Raw genomic sequence first — 17,150 nt, 5'->3', positions numbered from 1 at the left:
AAAAGTAATAATTTAGAGTGGGAAGATAAACCAGAAACTTTAGATGACACAAAGAATATTTTTAACCTTTAGATTATAAAGAGAAGTAAATATGATTTAATAAAATAAACATTATGTAGAAAGTATAAGATTGCATATAAAACTGCAAAAACATAGTGCTTTCCTGTAGAAGGGTAGAAGTTGCAATTAATTTGGGTAAATTTTGCCTGTGAATTTTGGGTAACAAAAAGTACAAAGAATTTTGTTGTTGTTGTTGTTTGGCTTTTTGATGACTAGGGGTAAATTTTGAAGACTATTGTTAGTACCCAACCCATGGATGGCAGATGAACTCTTTTTTGCCACCTAGGAATAGGAACGCATTTTTGCAAGTGTTTGGGAAATATAATAGGCTCTAAAGGATGCAGAGCCATTGAAAATGTATTTTTTTAATTACTGTATTCATTTTTGAACTCTGGACCTCTGGTGATCTACCTACCTTGGCCTCCCAAAGTGCTGGGATTATAGGCGTGGGCCACTGTACTGGTCTTATTTTTAAACTTTTTGTATAACAGCTATATTGAGATATAACTCACAGACCACACAGTTCACCCATTTACAGTATACAATTTAGCAGTTTTTAGTATAATCATAGAGGATTACCACCACTTTAAAAAATGTTTTATTTGAAATATATGTACAAAGAAGTGCACGTTATCAATAGGTAGACATCTTGATGAAAACGTAGGGCACCCAGATCAAGGAACAAGGTGTTGATTACTAACACCCAAGAATCACAACCTCAGCATGACCACTTTTTTTCCTATTGAAAGATTTTAATCAAAGATATCATATGATTAGATTAGTTCTTTATTATTCAGTGAGAATGAAGGCACTGAATGTTTGGAAGGTATTGCTGTAGTTGATGTGGTAAAATATACATAACAACAAATGGGGTTGTTGGAGAAGAGGAAGATTGACTTAAGTCTTATAGGAGGTTGAATTGTTAGGTCTTCTTAATTGATATGAAAGGGAAAAGTCTACAATGAGTGTCAGGTTTTTAGAGTTTTCATGGTATATGTACAATATCACAAAAATAGTTGAGGTTATTCAGTGGAGTTGTAATGTTTTACAAATGGAAAGCTAAGGACATAGTCTTGGAATCCTAAACATTTATAGGGCTTTTGGGCAAGAGTTATTCACTAAAGATGAGGAGGAAGAAGTTCTTGCCACACGCATATACAATTAATATATGTTATGGACATTTTCATGTTAATAAATAATAGTGCATCATTTTGTGACTACTTGTCTTATACATTTTTAAAAATTATTTATTTATTTTTATTTTTTATGTATTTATTTTTTTTGAGTCGGAGTCTCGCTCTGTCGCCCAGGCTGGAGTGCAGTGGCGCAATCTCAGCTCACTGCAAGCTCCGCCTCCCGGGTTCACGCTATTCTCCTGCCTCAGCTTCTTGAGTAGCTGGGACTACAGGCGCCCGCCATCACACCTGGCTAATTTTTTATATTTTTAGTAGAAACGGGGTTTCACCATGTTAGCCAGGATGTTCTCCATCTCCTGACCTCGTGATTCATCTGCATCGGCCTCCCAAAGTGCTGAGATTACAGGCGTGAACCACTGCGCCCGGCCTGTCTTATAAAGTTCTTTGCAATATGGCTGCAAGCTCTTACAGATTCTATAAAGGAACTGTGTGATTTAACATGTTATATATATCACAACATGGATTCCTGTGCCTCTTCAACAAAAGGGGCAATATTGATTTTGCTTCTGAGGCTTAGTTCAATATATAGACCCTTTTATTATATATGATTACATTTGAGATTTGCTTTATTAAAACCTGAATTTTCTATGATCTGTGTTTCTACTGCCTGATTCTGTGGGTAATTTATTACCCAGGTGATTTTGTTGTTGTTGTTTTTTGTTTGTGTAGGAGAGAGTAAACTTCTAAAATCCCATCATATTTGTGTTTCTAATATGGATTATGATCATAGTGGTTGATATATAGTTGAAGTTGCATGATTTTCTGAGTTTTGTAAATTCTGGTGTTCCTATATTATTTGGAAATTTGAATTGAGAGATGGGAAAAATCAATAGTGAATAGTCTACTTATTAAATGTAGTTGAATTAAATTGAAATGCATTGAAGAGGCATAAGAACAAAGTGCAGCATATGAACTCTAATTTTCTCCTAAATTAGAAAAATGTTACAAAATTATTTTAGTGATAATTTGAAACTGTAAATATTGCCTTTTTATTAGATGATAGTAATTTTTTTTCAGATGTGATCACGGTATTTAGTTATGTAGGGTAGTATCCTTATGCGTAGGGGTAAAGTGTCATCCTCCGCATTTAATATCACAGGGTTCAGTGTAAGAAAAGGTGTGTGCGTGTGTGTGTGTGTGTGTGTGTGTGTGTGTGTAGAGAGGGAAAAAAGCAAATGTGGTAAACTGCTAATAATAAGTGAATTTAGGATAAGGCATACAAGTGTTCATTCAATAATTCTTTCAAATTTTTGGTAGATTTCAAAAATTTTTAAATGTTGGGTGAAAAATTAATACTAGGCTTAAAATTATACTTAATTACAGGATTTTTTTGTGTGTGAATGCAGGGATATATGTGTGTTTTTGATATTCTCCCAGCTTTCCAGTTGCTTAACTATTCGTTTTTTTTATTGTGGTAAAATATACATAACATAAAATTTACCATTTTACCCATTTTTAAGTGTACAATTCAGTAACATTAAGTACATTCACATTTTTATGCAACCATCACTTCTATCTGTCCCCAAAACGTGTCATCATTCCAAATGGAATCTCTTTAACCATTAAACAATAACTCTGTTCCCTTCTCCCCCCACATATTCTATATAGCATTTATGTTCTCCCATTTATAGCATTTCTGTTAGCATTTATGTTCTCCCATTTTTTCACTGGAATAGAACTTTGATTCTGATCTCAGGTTATGATAGATTTTTTAAAAATTATTTTGAAACAATTCTATATTTACAGAAATGTTACACAGATAGTGCAGAGTTCTGTGTATCTTTCACCTAGCTTCTCTGATTTAATACCTTATCATAGTACAATGATCAAAACCGGGAAATTAACATTGGTACGATACTATCAACTAAGCCAGGGGTTTACAAACTGCACCTGTGGGCCACATCTGATCCTCTGCCTGTTTTTATAAATAAGCTTTTTATTGAAACACAGCCATATTCATTAATTTACTGTTTTCACATATGTACAATGGCAGAGTAGAGACGAGTAGTTGCAACAGAGACCATGTTGTCCACAAGTCAAAAATATTTACTATCAAGCTTTTTACATAAACCGTTTTATGACCTCTGAAGTAAACTATAGATCTTATTCAGAGATTAGTTTTCCCACTAATGTTTTCTTTCTGCTTTAGGATTCAATCTAGGATCTCACATTGCATTGAATTATAATGTCTCCTTAATCTACTGCAGTCTGTGACAATTCCTCAGTCTTTCCTTTGATGACCTTGACACTTGTGGAGTGTTGATTCCTTATTTTCTCAACTGTTCCTTGATATGTATTTGTCTAATGTTTTCTCATGATTGAATTGAGGTTATTATGCATTTTGACAGAATACCACAGAAGTGATGTTGTGTCTTCAGTGCATGATACCAAGAATAGATGATGTCAGTATGTCTTTTTTTTTTTTTGAGAGAAGACCTCACTCTGTTGCCCAGGTTGGAGTACAGTGGTGCGATCATGGCTCACTGCAGCCTCAACCTCCTGGGCTCAAGTGATCCTCTCGTTTCAGCCTCCCAAGAAGCTGGGACCACAGGTGTGTACCATCATGCCTGGCTAATTTTTAATTTTTTTTTTGTAGAGATAGAATCTCCCTACGTTGCCCAGGCTGGTCTGAAATTCCTGGGCTCAAGTGATCCTCTCAACTTGGCCTCCCAAAGTGCTGGGATTACAGGGGTGAGCCACCATGCCCAGCCATCAATATGTCTTACTACTCTCACGATTAACTTTTGTTACTTGCTTAAGTTGGTGTCTGCTAGTATTTTTCCACTGTAAAGAAGAAGACATTATTTTTCTGTGTATATTTAGTATTTTATTGGGAGATACTTTGTGACCATGCATATATTCTGTTTCTTATCATACTTAAGCCCACTAATTTTAGTATTCATCTTGGGTGAAGCCGTTAGTACTGTGGTATTTGCCTAGTTGTAATTTTCTGTTTATTTCATTACTTCCACATTTAGTAATTGTAAGGAAGGGTTGTCTTCCCCTATTTATTTATTGCATTATTTATATCAATATGACTTATAGATTTTTATTTTACCAATTATAATCCAATAGTACCATTTATTTTATTACTCAAATTGTTCTAGCTTTGGTTGTTGGGAGCTCCTTCAAGTTGAATCTTGTGTCCTTTCAACATGTGCCTGTCCATGTTTGAACACTGCTTTATTTTCTGGCACTATAAGATGTTCTAAGCTTATCTTGTATTTTTTCTGCCCTGCTTCCTCTGGCCAAAAAGAGGTTTTCTCCTGGAGTTTTATATGCTTCCATTACTGCATTAATTGTGAGAAAAAAAATTGAGGATTCCACATGTAGAACCTGATTTCCTGTTGTTGTGGCTAGAAATAGGGATTTTCTTCACAGTCTTGTTGTCAGTACCCTCTGCATACCTTTGGAATTTAGCCTGCCTTCTGGTCAAAACCAGGAAACAAAGAAAGAAAATAACCATATGCACTCACAGCTGTCTCCCCTCCACCAATTGTAGAGGGGTCATTATTCAAGTTTTGATTTCAGTCTCCAATCTGCCTATTATTATTTCCCTTTTCGAGTTCTTCGGTTGTGTCATCATTGGAGGAGAGAATCTGTAATCTTATTCCATCTTGGCCAGCCTACCTTGCTTGTTTTGAATAGCCAAACTTCTTTTTCATTAATTTACCTTTGGTAATTACATATATTTTATTGACAGGTAATTTATTCTTATTTTGTCAATTCATATACAATTGATACTTATATTTTAATGTACAACCACAGTTTTATAATTACATTTGAAATACGTTTGAATTTTATTTATGTATATCATGTAAAGCATTAACTGATATATTCTATATTATGTATTATCCATTCACATATATACCTCTGACGTTCTTATAATGCTCTGTTTTAATGTCAAGTCATTGGTAAATTAAGTGAATTGGGTTTCTATTGAAAAAATAATTAATAATTTTATGTATTTTTTTAAAATTCAAGTGAGCAGTGAAGATTCAGAAGATTCTGATTTTCAGGAATCAGGAGTTAGTGAAGAAGTTAGTGAATCTGAAGATGAACAGCGGCCCAGAACAAGGTATTATAATTGATATTTTAAAAATTTTAGGAGTTAATCTGAATGACCATGCCTTCAAATCATTTGTATGGTTACTGTTACCAATAAAGTTAAGTTAGTGCAATATATAATATTTTGATTTGAAACTAATTGTTATACTTAATAGTTTAAAAAGAATCTAAGCATATTTTATGTGTAGTGTATTCTAAGCATGTTTTTGTGTATTCTAACCTGGGTAGATTTTCAGTCTGCAAAACTACTCGTGGCTGCAGTTTTTTATTGTTATGGGGGAAATTGTAGGGTAATAGTGAAGAGGCTTTATAGAAAAACTGCCTCAGTCTAACTCTGGGCTTTTCTACTTTCTATTTGTATAAATACTCTATGCTTCAGTTTCCTCATCTGTAAAGTGGGGGATTACAATATACTTGACTGACTATTGTGGGCATTAAATGAGACAATACATGTACAAGGTTTATAACAGTACCTACCTGGCAAATAGTAAGTGCTCGATATATAAATTATCGGTTTTAGGAGTACTACAGTAATAATGATATGCTTGGTCTTGTAACATGAACAGTCACTGATCTAGATTACCTGTAATTTAAAATTTGGCTTCCTTCTTAGTATGGTATGTTAGATAATACTACTACTACAATTTCTTTATTTCCCCCAGAATAACATAATCTTTCTACATTTTATCAAATGAACAATCTGTGTGTGTTTGTGTATATATGTCTACAAAGGTGTCTATCTGCATTTGTAAGTTTTAAAACATTTGAGATTTTTTAGGTTAATACTTACCAGGTTGTGCTTAGAGTATAGCAATATATTATACTTTAAGTCAATATAAAATGAAAATGATAAGATACGTTGAGAGTTTTTTTTTAAACCAAGATATAATTCAACATGTTATACTGTGGAATACAGTGGTCTTCAGAGTATTTGCAAAGTTGTGCAAAAAACACCACTCTGTAATTTCTGAACGTTTCCATCACCCAAGAAAAAAATCCTGTACTTATTAGCAGTCATTTTCCATTCTCCATGCCCTCATACTCTAATAAACACTAAAATCTACTTTCTATGGATATGCCTGTTCTGGACATTTTGCATGAGTAGATTCATATAATATATATACTTTCATGGATTTTTTTTTCACTTAGTATAATGTTTTCAAGGTTCATCCATGTTGTAGCCTGTATCAGTACTTCATTCTTTCCTTAATGATTATTTTTAATAGTGGTAAAATGCACATAACATTTACCATCTTAACCATTTTTTTTCTTTCATGGTATTACTGGGGATTTTTATTTTCCTCTTAACCGTTTTTAAGTGTATGGCTTAGTAGTGTTAAGTACATTTACTTTTTTTGAACCAGTCTCCAAAACCTTTTCCCCTTGCAAAATTGAAATGTTATTCATTAAACCACTTTCTTTTTCCTCTTCCCTGAAGCCCCTGGCAACCACCATTCTATTTTCTGTCTCTATGAATTTCACTACTCTAGGAACCTCATATAAGTGGAATCATACAGTATTTGTCTTTTTTGACTGGCTTATTTCACTTAGCATCATGTGTTCCAAGTTCATGTATATTGAGTCACGTTTCAGAATTTTCTTCCTTTTAAAAGCTTAATGTTCCATTGTATACCACATTTTGTTTGTCAATTTATTTGTTGATGGACATTTGATTTGTAACCTTTTGGCTGTCATGAATAATGCTGCTTTGAACATGGGTAGAAATATCTCTTCAAGTTCCTGCTTTCATTTCTTTTCGGTATATACCCAGAAAAGGAATTGCATGGTAATTCTATTTTTAATTTTTTGACGAACTGCCATAATAGCAGCTACACCATTTTACATTTCCATTAATAGTGAACAGGGTTTCACTTTCTCCACATCCTTACTGACCGTAGTTATTTTGTCTGGATTAATGTAGCTTTGTGTACAAATTTCTAAACCCAGAAATATTTTTCTCACCAAAAGTTGTTACTGTGTTTTTAAATCTCTGTGGCCTGTTATGAAGAAAACAGTGTTCAAATTTGTAATCTGCTTTTTTTAGTGATGATGAATGTTTTTTAGTATGTCTATTGGCTGTTTGTATTTTAGACTAGAAGAATAGTCTTACTGTCCTTTAATGCATCTTCTTACTCATATAACAAACCTCCCCTCAGGATACTGTAAATTGTTGATCATTGGATTAAAATGAAGGGTTATGCTTCTGCTGGAATATCCATTTTTAACCTACTGATTTTTTTTTTCCTGTTTGTTTTTAGGAATGCATATAGAGGTAGAACAGTTTTAAAATAGTACATAACTTATTGATGGAAGTTAATCATGAAATAGTTTATTTTGTGTTTTAAATTTTCTTCAGGTCTGCAAAGAAAGCAGAGTTGGAAGAAAATCAGCGGAGCTATAAACAGAAAAAGAAAAGGCGACGTATTAAGGTTCAAGAAGATTCATCCAGTGAAAACAAGGTAATAATGACATTTACCACGTGCTTGAATTATAACTGGTACAGTAGACTATGGTAATCATGCTGTCACCTCTCTGTTCCATTCATTCATTTTATTCTACTGGCTTATTTACATTTTACACTTGGGAAGGATTGGTTATTGTGTATGTGTGTGTATATATATATGTAAAAGTATTAATTTGACATCAGTTTTTTCCTATTCCTTAATTTCTAATGGAATTTTAAGCCATTCTAATTCATGATTTTATATTTGTAGTGATGTGAGTGTTCTGTTTTCTGAAGACAAAATACTATCCTGAATGATGACTTATATGGGAATAAATCACGTAGTGAAATTAGCCAGTTTGAGTTTTTTTGTATATACGCAGGCTTACAAAAAGTAAAAGGTCTGAAATATGTTTGATTCCGTCAACAACAGTGCTCTTCCAGAGGGGTATTTATCTTTTGAAAATTAACTTGTTAAATATTTTAAAGTATACAATTCAGTGGCCTTAATTATATTCACAAGCAGAATCTCTTCACTCATTGAACATTAACTCCATTCCCTTCTATCCCCCATCCTCTGGTAACCTCTATTTTCATTTATGTCTCCATGAATTTGTGTATTTTAAGTACCTCATATATATAAGTTGAATCATGCAATATTTGTCCTTTTGTGTCTGGCTTATTTCATTGACATATTTTCTAGGTTCATCCATGTTGTAGCATGTATCAGAATGTCATTCCCTTTTTAAGGCAAATAATATTCCATTGTATGTGTGTGCCACATTTTGTTAGCCCAGTCATCTGTTGATGGGCATTTGGGTTGTTTCTACCTTTTGGCTATTTTGAATAATACTGCTATGAATATGGGTGTTTACATATCTGTTTGAGTCCCTGTTTTTAATTATTCTGGGTATATATGGAAAAATGGAATTGCTACATCATGTAGTAGTTGTATGTTTAACTTTTGGAAAACTCCACACTGTTTTTCTCTAGTGTCTGTAACATTTGGCGTTCCTATTAGCAATGAACCAAGATTCCAATTTGTCTGCATCTTTGCCAACACTTCCTTTGTTTCTTTTTCTTTCTTTCTTTCTTTTTCAACAAGAAACATCCTAATGAGTGGGAAGTGGCATTTCATTGTGGTTTTTCTTTGTATTTTCCTAATGACTGGTGATATTCAACATCTTTTCATATGCTTATATCTTCTTTTGAGAAATGTTTATTCTAGTCGGTAGCCCATTTTTAATTGAGTTTTTTTTTTTTTTTTTAATACGTATTGAAGAGTTTTTGTTTTGTTTTGTTTTTTGAGAAAGAGTCTTGCTCTGTGGCCCGGGCTAGAGTGCAGTGGCACGATCTCAGCTCACTGCAAGCTCTACCCCCCAGGTTCACGCCATCTTCCTGCCTCAGCCTTCTGAGTAGCCGGGACTACAGGCGCACACCGCCACGCCCGGCTAATTTTTTTTTTGTATTTTTAGTAGAGACGGGGTTTCACCGTGTTAGCCAGGATGGTCTCGATCTCCTAACCTTGTGATCTGCCCATCTTGGCCTCCCAAAGTGCTGGGATTGCAGGTGTGAGCCACTGCGCCCGGCCGAAGACTTTTTTTTTTTTTTTTTAATACTACTCTTTATTGCTAAATATAATTCTAAAGGTTTTCAGCATGTTTTCTTCCACCTTTTCCTGGTGTATTAATTAATGGAATATGAAATGGATAAATTAAATGACTTTGTACCATTTACCTCTAATTGTTTAAATTCCCTAGAGTAATTCTGAGGAGGAAGAGGAGGAAAAAGAAGAGGAGGAGGAGGAGGAGGAGGAGGAGGAGGAAGAAGAAGATGAAAATGATGATTCCAAGTCTCCTGGAAAAGGCAGAAAGAAAATTCGGAAGATTCTTAAAGATGATAAACTGAGAACAGAAACACAAAATGCTCTTAAGGAAGAAGAAGAGAGGCGAAAACGTATTGCTGAGAGGGAGCGTGAGCGAGAAAAATTGAGAGAGGTGACTAATTTATTTCTTCTTCTTTTTCTTTTGTAGCTACAGGGTCTCGCTATGTTGCCCAGGCTGGCTTCGAACTATTGGGCTCAAGTGATCTTCCTACCTTGACCTCCCAAACTGCTGGGATTACAGGCGTGAATCAACACACCCAGCCTTAATTTATTTCTGTTAATGATTTATTTTATTTGGTATATGACTTCAATATATTTCAGCATTTTAAGAGTAGAATGTTGTAATCTACCACAGATTTCTCTTTCTTTTTTAGATGGAATCTGGCTCTGTTACCCAGGCTGGATTGCAGTGGCATGATCTCAGCTCACTGCAACCTCTGCCTCCTGGGTTCATGCAATTCTTGTGCCTCAGCCTCCCAAGTGGCCGGGACTACAGGCATGCACTACCACACCCAGCTAATTTTTGTATTTTTTAGTAGAGTCGGGGTTTCACCATGTTGACCAGGCTGGTCTTGCACTCCTGACCTCAAGTAATCTGTCCGCCTCGGCCTCCCAAAGTGCTGGGATTACAGGTGTGAGCCACCGTGACCAGCCTCAACCACAGGATTTCTAGTTGCAGTTGATTTTTCCTACTGTCACTATTTCATGCAACTCAAAATAGTCATTAAGCTTTATTGATTTAATTAAGTGCATGGAAAGAATTGAGATTCTTGAATGATCACCAAAATGGTTATGTTGTATTTTGGGTAGAGAAATGTTTCAAAATTACTTCTTAAATCCATAAAAGATTTCAGTTTTTTAAATGGACTTTATGTTACAAAAATTTTCAAATTCACAGGTGGAGAGAATGGTGTAATAATTCTCCCTGGATCTATGAAGTCAGTTTCAGCAGTTACTAACACAGTACAAGTCTTGTTTCATCTTTTTTTTTTTTTTGAGATGGAGTTTCACTCTTGTCACCCAGGCTGGAGTGCAGTGGCGCAATCTTGGCTCACTGCAACCTCCACCTCCTGGGTTCAAGTGATTCTCCTGTCTCAGCCTCCTGAGTATGTGAGATTACATACTCAGGAGTGAGTGCCACCACGCCCAGCCGTTTTTCCTTCAGATTATTTTGGAGCAAATCTCAGAAATCATATTCTGTTTATAAATAGTTGGGAATGTATTGTTAAAAGATAATAGTATTTTAAACATTACTACAGTAGCATTATTACACTGAATTCTCTCATTGCCTCACATAGTAGTTTTAAAAAATAGTTGGTGTGGGCCTGGCGTGGTGGCTCATGCCTGTAATCCCAACACTTTGGGAGGCCGAGGTGGGTGGATCACCTGAGGTCAGATGGTGGAGACCAGCCTGGCTAACATGGTGAAATCCCATCTCTACTAAAAATACAAAAAAATTAGCCAGGTATGGTGGTGCACACCTGTGATCCCAGCTACTTGGGAGGCTGAGATAGGAGAATTGCTTGAACCCAGGAGGCAGAGTTTGCAGTGAGCCAAGGTCTCACCATTGCACTTTAGTCTGGGTGACAAGAACGAAACTCAGTCTCAAAAAAAAAAAAAAAAAAAAATAGTTGGTTTGAATCAGGTCTTAACAAGGGCCATCTGCATATTCTGTTGTATTTGAATGCTAAATCTCTTACCTAATTTTAACCTAGTTTCCCTTTGGTTCTTTCTTTTTCTTTACCCATTCTTACAGTTCATTTGTTTAAGAAAACAGATTAGTTTTGTAAAATTTTCTATATTCTGAGTTTTGTTATTTGCATCCCTGTAGTACAGTTTCACTGGCATCTATATTTCCTTTTTTTTTTTTTTTTTTTTTTTTGAGACGGAGTCTCGCTCTGTCGCCCAGGCTGGAGTGCAGTGGCGCGATCTCTGCTCACTGCAAGCTCCGCCTCCGGGTTCACGCCATTCTCCTGCCTCAGCCTCCCGAGTAGCTGGGACTACAGGCGCCCACAACCGCGCCCGGCTAATTTTTTGTATTTTTAGTAGAGACGGGGTTTCACCGTGGTCTCGATCTCCTGACCTTGTGATCCGCCCGCCTCGGCCTCCCAAAGTGCTGGGATTACAGGCGTGAGCCACCGCGCCCGGCGGCATGTATATTTCCTATAAACTAGTAATAGGATCTAGAGTCCCGAGCAGATTTAGATTCAGTTCTTTTTTTGGTAGAAATACTCATGGGCAGTAATAGTACTTCCTTTTGCATCTCATTTAAGAGGTACTTTAAATCTGGTTGTCCCCTTTTTGTGGTACAGCTCCTCTAACTTTGTTCCACTTTTTCAGAATCTTTCTGGGTATTCTCAGTTCTTTGCATTTCCACATAGTATTATGTTGTTGGTTTTTACAAAAATCCCTGTGGAATTTCTATTGGAATTTTGTTGAATCTTTCTTGTAGTGTGGCCAGAATTGACATCTTAACAGTGTTTTGTCTCCTATTACATGAATATAGTGTACCTCTATTTATTTACCTTCTCTTTAATTTCTCTTAGGAATGTTTTGTAGTTTTCACTGTATAGGTCTAGTACATATTTTAAAAGATTTATCCCCAAGTAATTCATGGTTTTTGATGTTCTATTGTATTAGTCCATTTTCATGCTGCTGATAAAGACATACCCAAGACTGGGCAATTTATAAAACAAAGAGTTTTATTGGACTTATAGTTCTACGTGGCTTGAGGAGGCCTCACAATCATGGTGGAAGGCAAAAGGCACATCTCACATTGTGGCAGACAAGAACTTGTGCGGGGAAACTCCTCTTTTTAAAACTATAGATCTTGTGAGACTTATTCACTATCACAAGAACAGCACAGGAAAGACCTGCCCCCGTGATTCAGTTACCTCCCACTGGGTCCCTCCCACAACATGTGGGAATTCAAGATGAGATTTGGGTGGGGACACAGCCAAGCCATATCATATAGTAAATGTAGTTTCAAGTAATGTTGGCATAATGACCTTGTGTCCTAAGCTCTAAATTTACTTACTTGTTATAGTAGCTCTTTTTTGATAAATTCTTTATGACTTTCATGTATACGTTTGTGTTGTCTGTGAAGAAAAACTATTTTGCTAATTCCATTCCAATCTATCATTTATTTCTCTTTTTAAATTATAAATGGTGAATTTCTTCAAATGCTTTTCATTGCGTCTGTTGGAGTGACCTAGAAAATGTCTTGGATTCCTTGAATAAACCTTGCTTAGTCGTGTTGTATTGCTCCTTTTATATATTGTATTGCATTTGCTGATCTTTCTTTCTTTCTTTCTTTCCTTTCTTTCTTTCTTTCTTTCTTTCTTTCTTTCTTTCTTTCTTTCTTTCTTTCTTTCTTTCTTTCTTTCTTTCTTTTCTCTCTCTCTCTCTCTCTCTCTCTCTCTTTCTTTCTTTCTTTCATAGGGTCTCCTCTATCTCTCAGGCTAGAGTGCTGTAGTGTGATCATAGCTCACTGCAGCCTCAAACTCCTGGGCTCAAGCGATCCTCTTGCCTCCACTTTCCAAGTAGCTGGGACAACAGGCATGTACCACCATACCTGGTTAATTTTTTGTTTTAGAGATTGGGTCTCATTGTGATACCCAGGCTGGTCTTGATCTGCTGGCCTCAAGTGGTCCTCTCCCATCAACCTCCCAAAGGGCTGTGATTATAGTTGGGAGCCCCCACACCTGGCATATTCCATTTCTTTAATACATGTAGAACTATTTAGATCTTTTCTTTTTCTTTAGGTCTGTTTTGGTAAATTTCATCCTTAAGGAATTTTTCCTTTTCATTTAAGTAGTCAAATTATTTATGTAAATTTGTTTATAGTCTTTCGTTATACTTTGTGGGTTCTGTCATTTATTGTGTCTGTTAGAAATTTGTGTTTTATCATTTTTTTTCCTTGATTAATCTGTGCAAAAATTTCACAATTTCACTATCTCAAAAAAGAAAACCCAGCTTTGGATTTTATTAATTTTTTTTCTATTGTTTGACCCTTTTCTATTTCATTGATTTTCATTCTTATTTTTACTGTGTTTATCCTTCTTTGGACTTATTTTCTCTTCTTTTTCTAGCTACTTAAGGTGGATTTTGGATCTTTTTTAACATAGCATTTTTAAAGGTATAAAATTTGCCACTGTGCATACTATTTAAACTCTGCATCTTACAAATTTTGGTATTTTGTGTTCATTTTTACTCTGCTCTGAATCTTTTCTAATTTCTATGAGCCAGAATATGATCTGTCTTGGTGGATGTTCATTGTTTATATTCTGCTGTTGTTAGGTGACATATTCTATAAATTTTGATCAGATTATATTGATGGTTGATTATATTCAGATCTTCTATAGTTTTAATGGTATTCTCTCCAATTAGAGGAGTGTTGATGTCTCCAACTATAATTGTTAATTCATCTGTTTTTCCTTGTAGGTCTCAGATTTTGCTTCATGTTTGCTAGAAGTTGTTTTGTTAGGTACATATACATTTAGGATTACATCTTTCTGGTTAATTCCCCCTTTAACAACATATAATGTGACTCTGTATTATCTGGTAATTTTCTTTCACCTGAAGTCTGCTGTATTTGATAATAACGTAACGACATCATCTTTCTTTTCCAACATCTTAGGAAAAGTTTCATTTCTACAGCCAGGTTGAAAGTATTTCATTGATTTCCCATAAACTTACTTCCTAGATTTTTTTCATTTTCATATTTGCCTTATTACATTCCTATTTATGTACTAATCTTTATCCATCAGTACATCTTTTTATGCATTTCATAGTAAGTTCCATACATCATTTCATTTATCTCAAATGCTTTAGCATGTGTATCATTAGCTAAAGTTCAATATTTATGTTTTCCTTTTTATGTAAAAGGAAATTTACTTAAAATGAAATGCACAAATCTTGTGTAGATTTGTTTTTGAATAATACATGGTATATATTTTCTCATTATTTTTTCTAGTAATTTTGTTCCCCCACAATTTTATCATGAAATTTGTAAATATATGGAGAGAATTATAAACGTGAACACGAATGTACCTACCATGTAGCTTCTTCATTTCTTAACATGTTGCTGTACTTGCTTTATTACATATCTGTTTTATCTATACATCTATCAACCATTTTAATTGTCCCTGCTCTAATCTGTATTATTTCCTTTTATTCTCTAGCTAGGGTTTAGTTTGTGCTTCCTTTTCTGGTTCCTTAAAGTGTAAAGTTAGGTTCTTGATTGTGATCTTTCTTCTTTGCTAATGTATACCTTTATCACTGTAAATCCTCTTCTTAGTACTGTTTTCTTTGCATCCCATAGGTTTTGTATTTTGTGTTTTAACTTTCATTTGTTTCAAGGTGTTTTCTAATTTCCCTTGTGATCTCTTATTTGATCCTTTAGTTACTTATTTAATTTCCACATATTTGTGTTTTTTCCAGTTGTCTTCTGTTATGGATTTTTTGTCGCATTCCCTTCCGATTGGAAAAGATACTTCAGTCTTTTTATATTTATTAAGGCTTTTTTGTGCCTGATCATATGGTCTGTCCTTGAGAAGGTGCACTTGAGAGAAAATGTATGGTCTACCATTGTTGAGTGGAGTGTTCTTTATATGTCTGTTAGGTCTTTTTTTTTTTTTTTTTTTAAAGACACAGTGTCTTGCTCTGTTGCTCTGTTGCTCAGGCCGGACTGCAGTGACGTGATCATAGCTCACTGTAGCCTCGAACTCCTGGGCTCAAGTGATACTCCTGCCTCAGCCTCTTGAGTAGCTGGGACTATAGGTGCATGCCACCACCCCAGCTAATTTTTTAAAACTGTTTTGTAGAGGCAGGGTCTCACAGTGTTGCCTAGGTTGGTCTTGAACTCCTGGCCTCAAGTGATCCTCCTGCCTTGGCTTCCCAAAGTGGTGGAATTACAGGCATGAAACACTGTGGCCAGCTCCAGTTGGTTTATAGTGTTATTCAAGTCTGATATTTCCTTAGTGATCTTTGCCTACTTGTTTTACGCATTTATTGATGTTGAGCTATTTATGTCTCCAACTGTTTCTCCCTTTTTTTTAGTTTTCCCACACTACACTGATGTATATTTCTCCTTTTAGTGCTTTCTTCATATGTCTTGGAGCTCTGTTGTTTGTTGTATATATGCTTATAATTATATTTTTTGAGAACCTGGCTGTATTATCAATACATAATTTCCTATTTGTCTATTGTAACAGTTTTTGACTTAAAGTCTATTTTGTCTGATGTCTATATAGTCATCTCAGCTCTCTTTTGGTGGTTATTTGCATGGAATGTCTTTTACCGTTCTTTCACTTTCAGTCTATTTGTGTCTTTAGATCTAAAGTGAATCTTTTTTAGATAACCAGTATTTGGATCATGTTTTTTTTAATCATTATGTCCGTCTATGTCTTTTTGATCCAGGCGTTTAATTCATTTGCACTTGAGGTAAGTAGTGATAAATAAGGATTTACTTCTGCCATTTTGTGTTTTCTTACTACTATTTTGTTCATTATTTCCTCCATTACGGCTTTCTTTTGTGTTTAGTTAATTTTTTGCAGTGACATATTTTGATTTCCATCTCACTTTCATTTTTGTATATTCTGTATTTTCTTTGTGGTTACCATGGAGATTACATGTAACATTCTAAAGTTATGAGAGTTTTACTTGAATTGATATGAACTTAACTTCAGTGGCATACAAAAGTTCTACTCTTCCACAGTTCCATTCCCCTGCATATTATGTGGTGACTCTGTTACAATTATTGATGTCACAAATCACATTTTTATACATGTTGTGAATGGTGACATTTATTCATAATTGTATTTTATCATTTTGTCTTTTAAATCCTAAAGAAAGTAAAAAGTGAGGTTATGAAACAAAATTTTGTGATACTAGGTTTTGTATTTGCCCCTGTATGTATATCTTCTAGGAGATCTTTATTTCTTTATATGACTTTGAGTTAACTTCTAGCATCCTTTCATTTCAACTCAAAGACTTCCCTTTAGGAAGCATTTTTTTATAGGGCAGGTCTAGTTTTAATAAATTCATTCAGCTTAGGATTATCTTAACTTGTTCCTCTATTTTGAAGGATAATTTTGTTGGTTATAGAATCCTCAGCTGATGCCTGGCACAGTAGGTCACCCCTGTAATCCCAGCACTTTGGGAGACCAAGGCAGGAGGATCACTTGAGGCCAGGAGTTGAAGACCAGACTGGGCAGCATAGTGAGACCTTGTCTTTACAAAAAATTAAAAAATTATCTGGATGTGGTGGCACACACTCGTAGTCTAAGCTACTTGGGAGGTTGGAGGATTGCTTTAGCCAGGGGTTCGAGGATACAGTAAGCTGTGATTATGCCATTGCACTCTAGCCTGGATGACAGAGTGAGATGCTGTGTCTATTTTTTAAAAAAGAAAAAAGAATTCTCAGCTACTTTTTTTTTCATTCATCACTTTGAAATATATTGTCACACTGCCCTCTGACCTCTTAAGTTTTTGATGA

General features: G+C 35.0%; 1 protein-coding gene across 34 annotated transcripts in view; it reads left to right on the top strand.

Annotated features, from left to right (window-relative positions):
* Positions 1-17,150, top strand: part of ATRX (ATRX chromatin remodeler) — a 284,343-nt gene that overhangs the window by 120,274 nt on the left and 146,919 nt on the right. For all 34 annotated transcript variants that reach the window (XM_074030193.1, XM_074030191.1, XM_074030181.1 and 31 more), the window contains 3 exons: positions 5,241-5,334; positions 7,681-7,783; positions 9,528-9,764. In XM_074030193.1, coding sequence (XP_073886294.1) covers positions 5,241-5,334; positions 7,681-7,783; positions 9,528-9,764 — 434 coding nt within the window. The remainder of the gene's footprint in view (positions 1-5,240; positions 5,335-7,680; positions 7,784-9,527; positions 9,765-17,150) is intronic.

This window comes from Macaca fascicularis, chromosome X (genome assembly GCF_037993035.2).
Source record: "Macaca fascicularis isolate 582-1 chromosome X, T2T-MFA8v1.1".
Lineage (NCBI taxonomy): Eukaryota > Metazoa > Chordata > Mammalia > Primates > Cercopithecidae > Macaca > Macaca fascicularis.
This window is presented reverse-complemented; position numbering and strand designations above follow the sequence as displayed.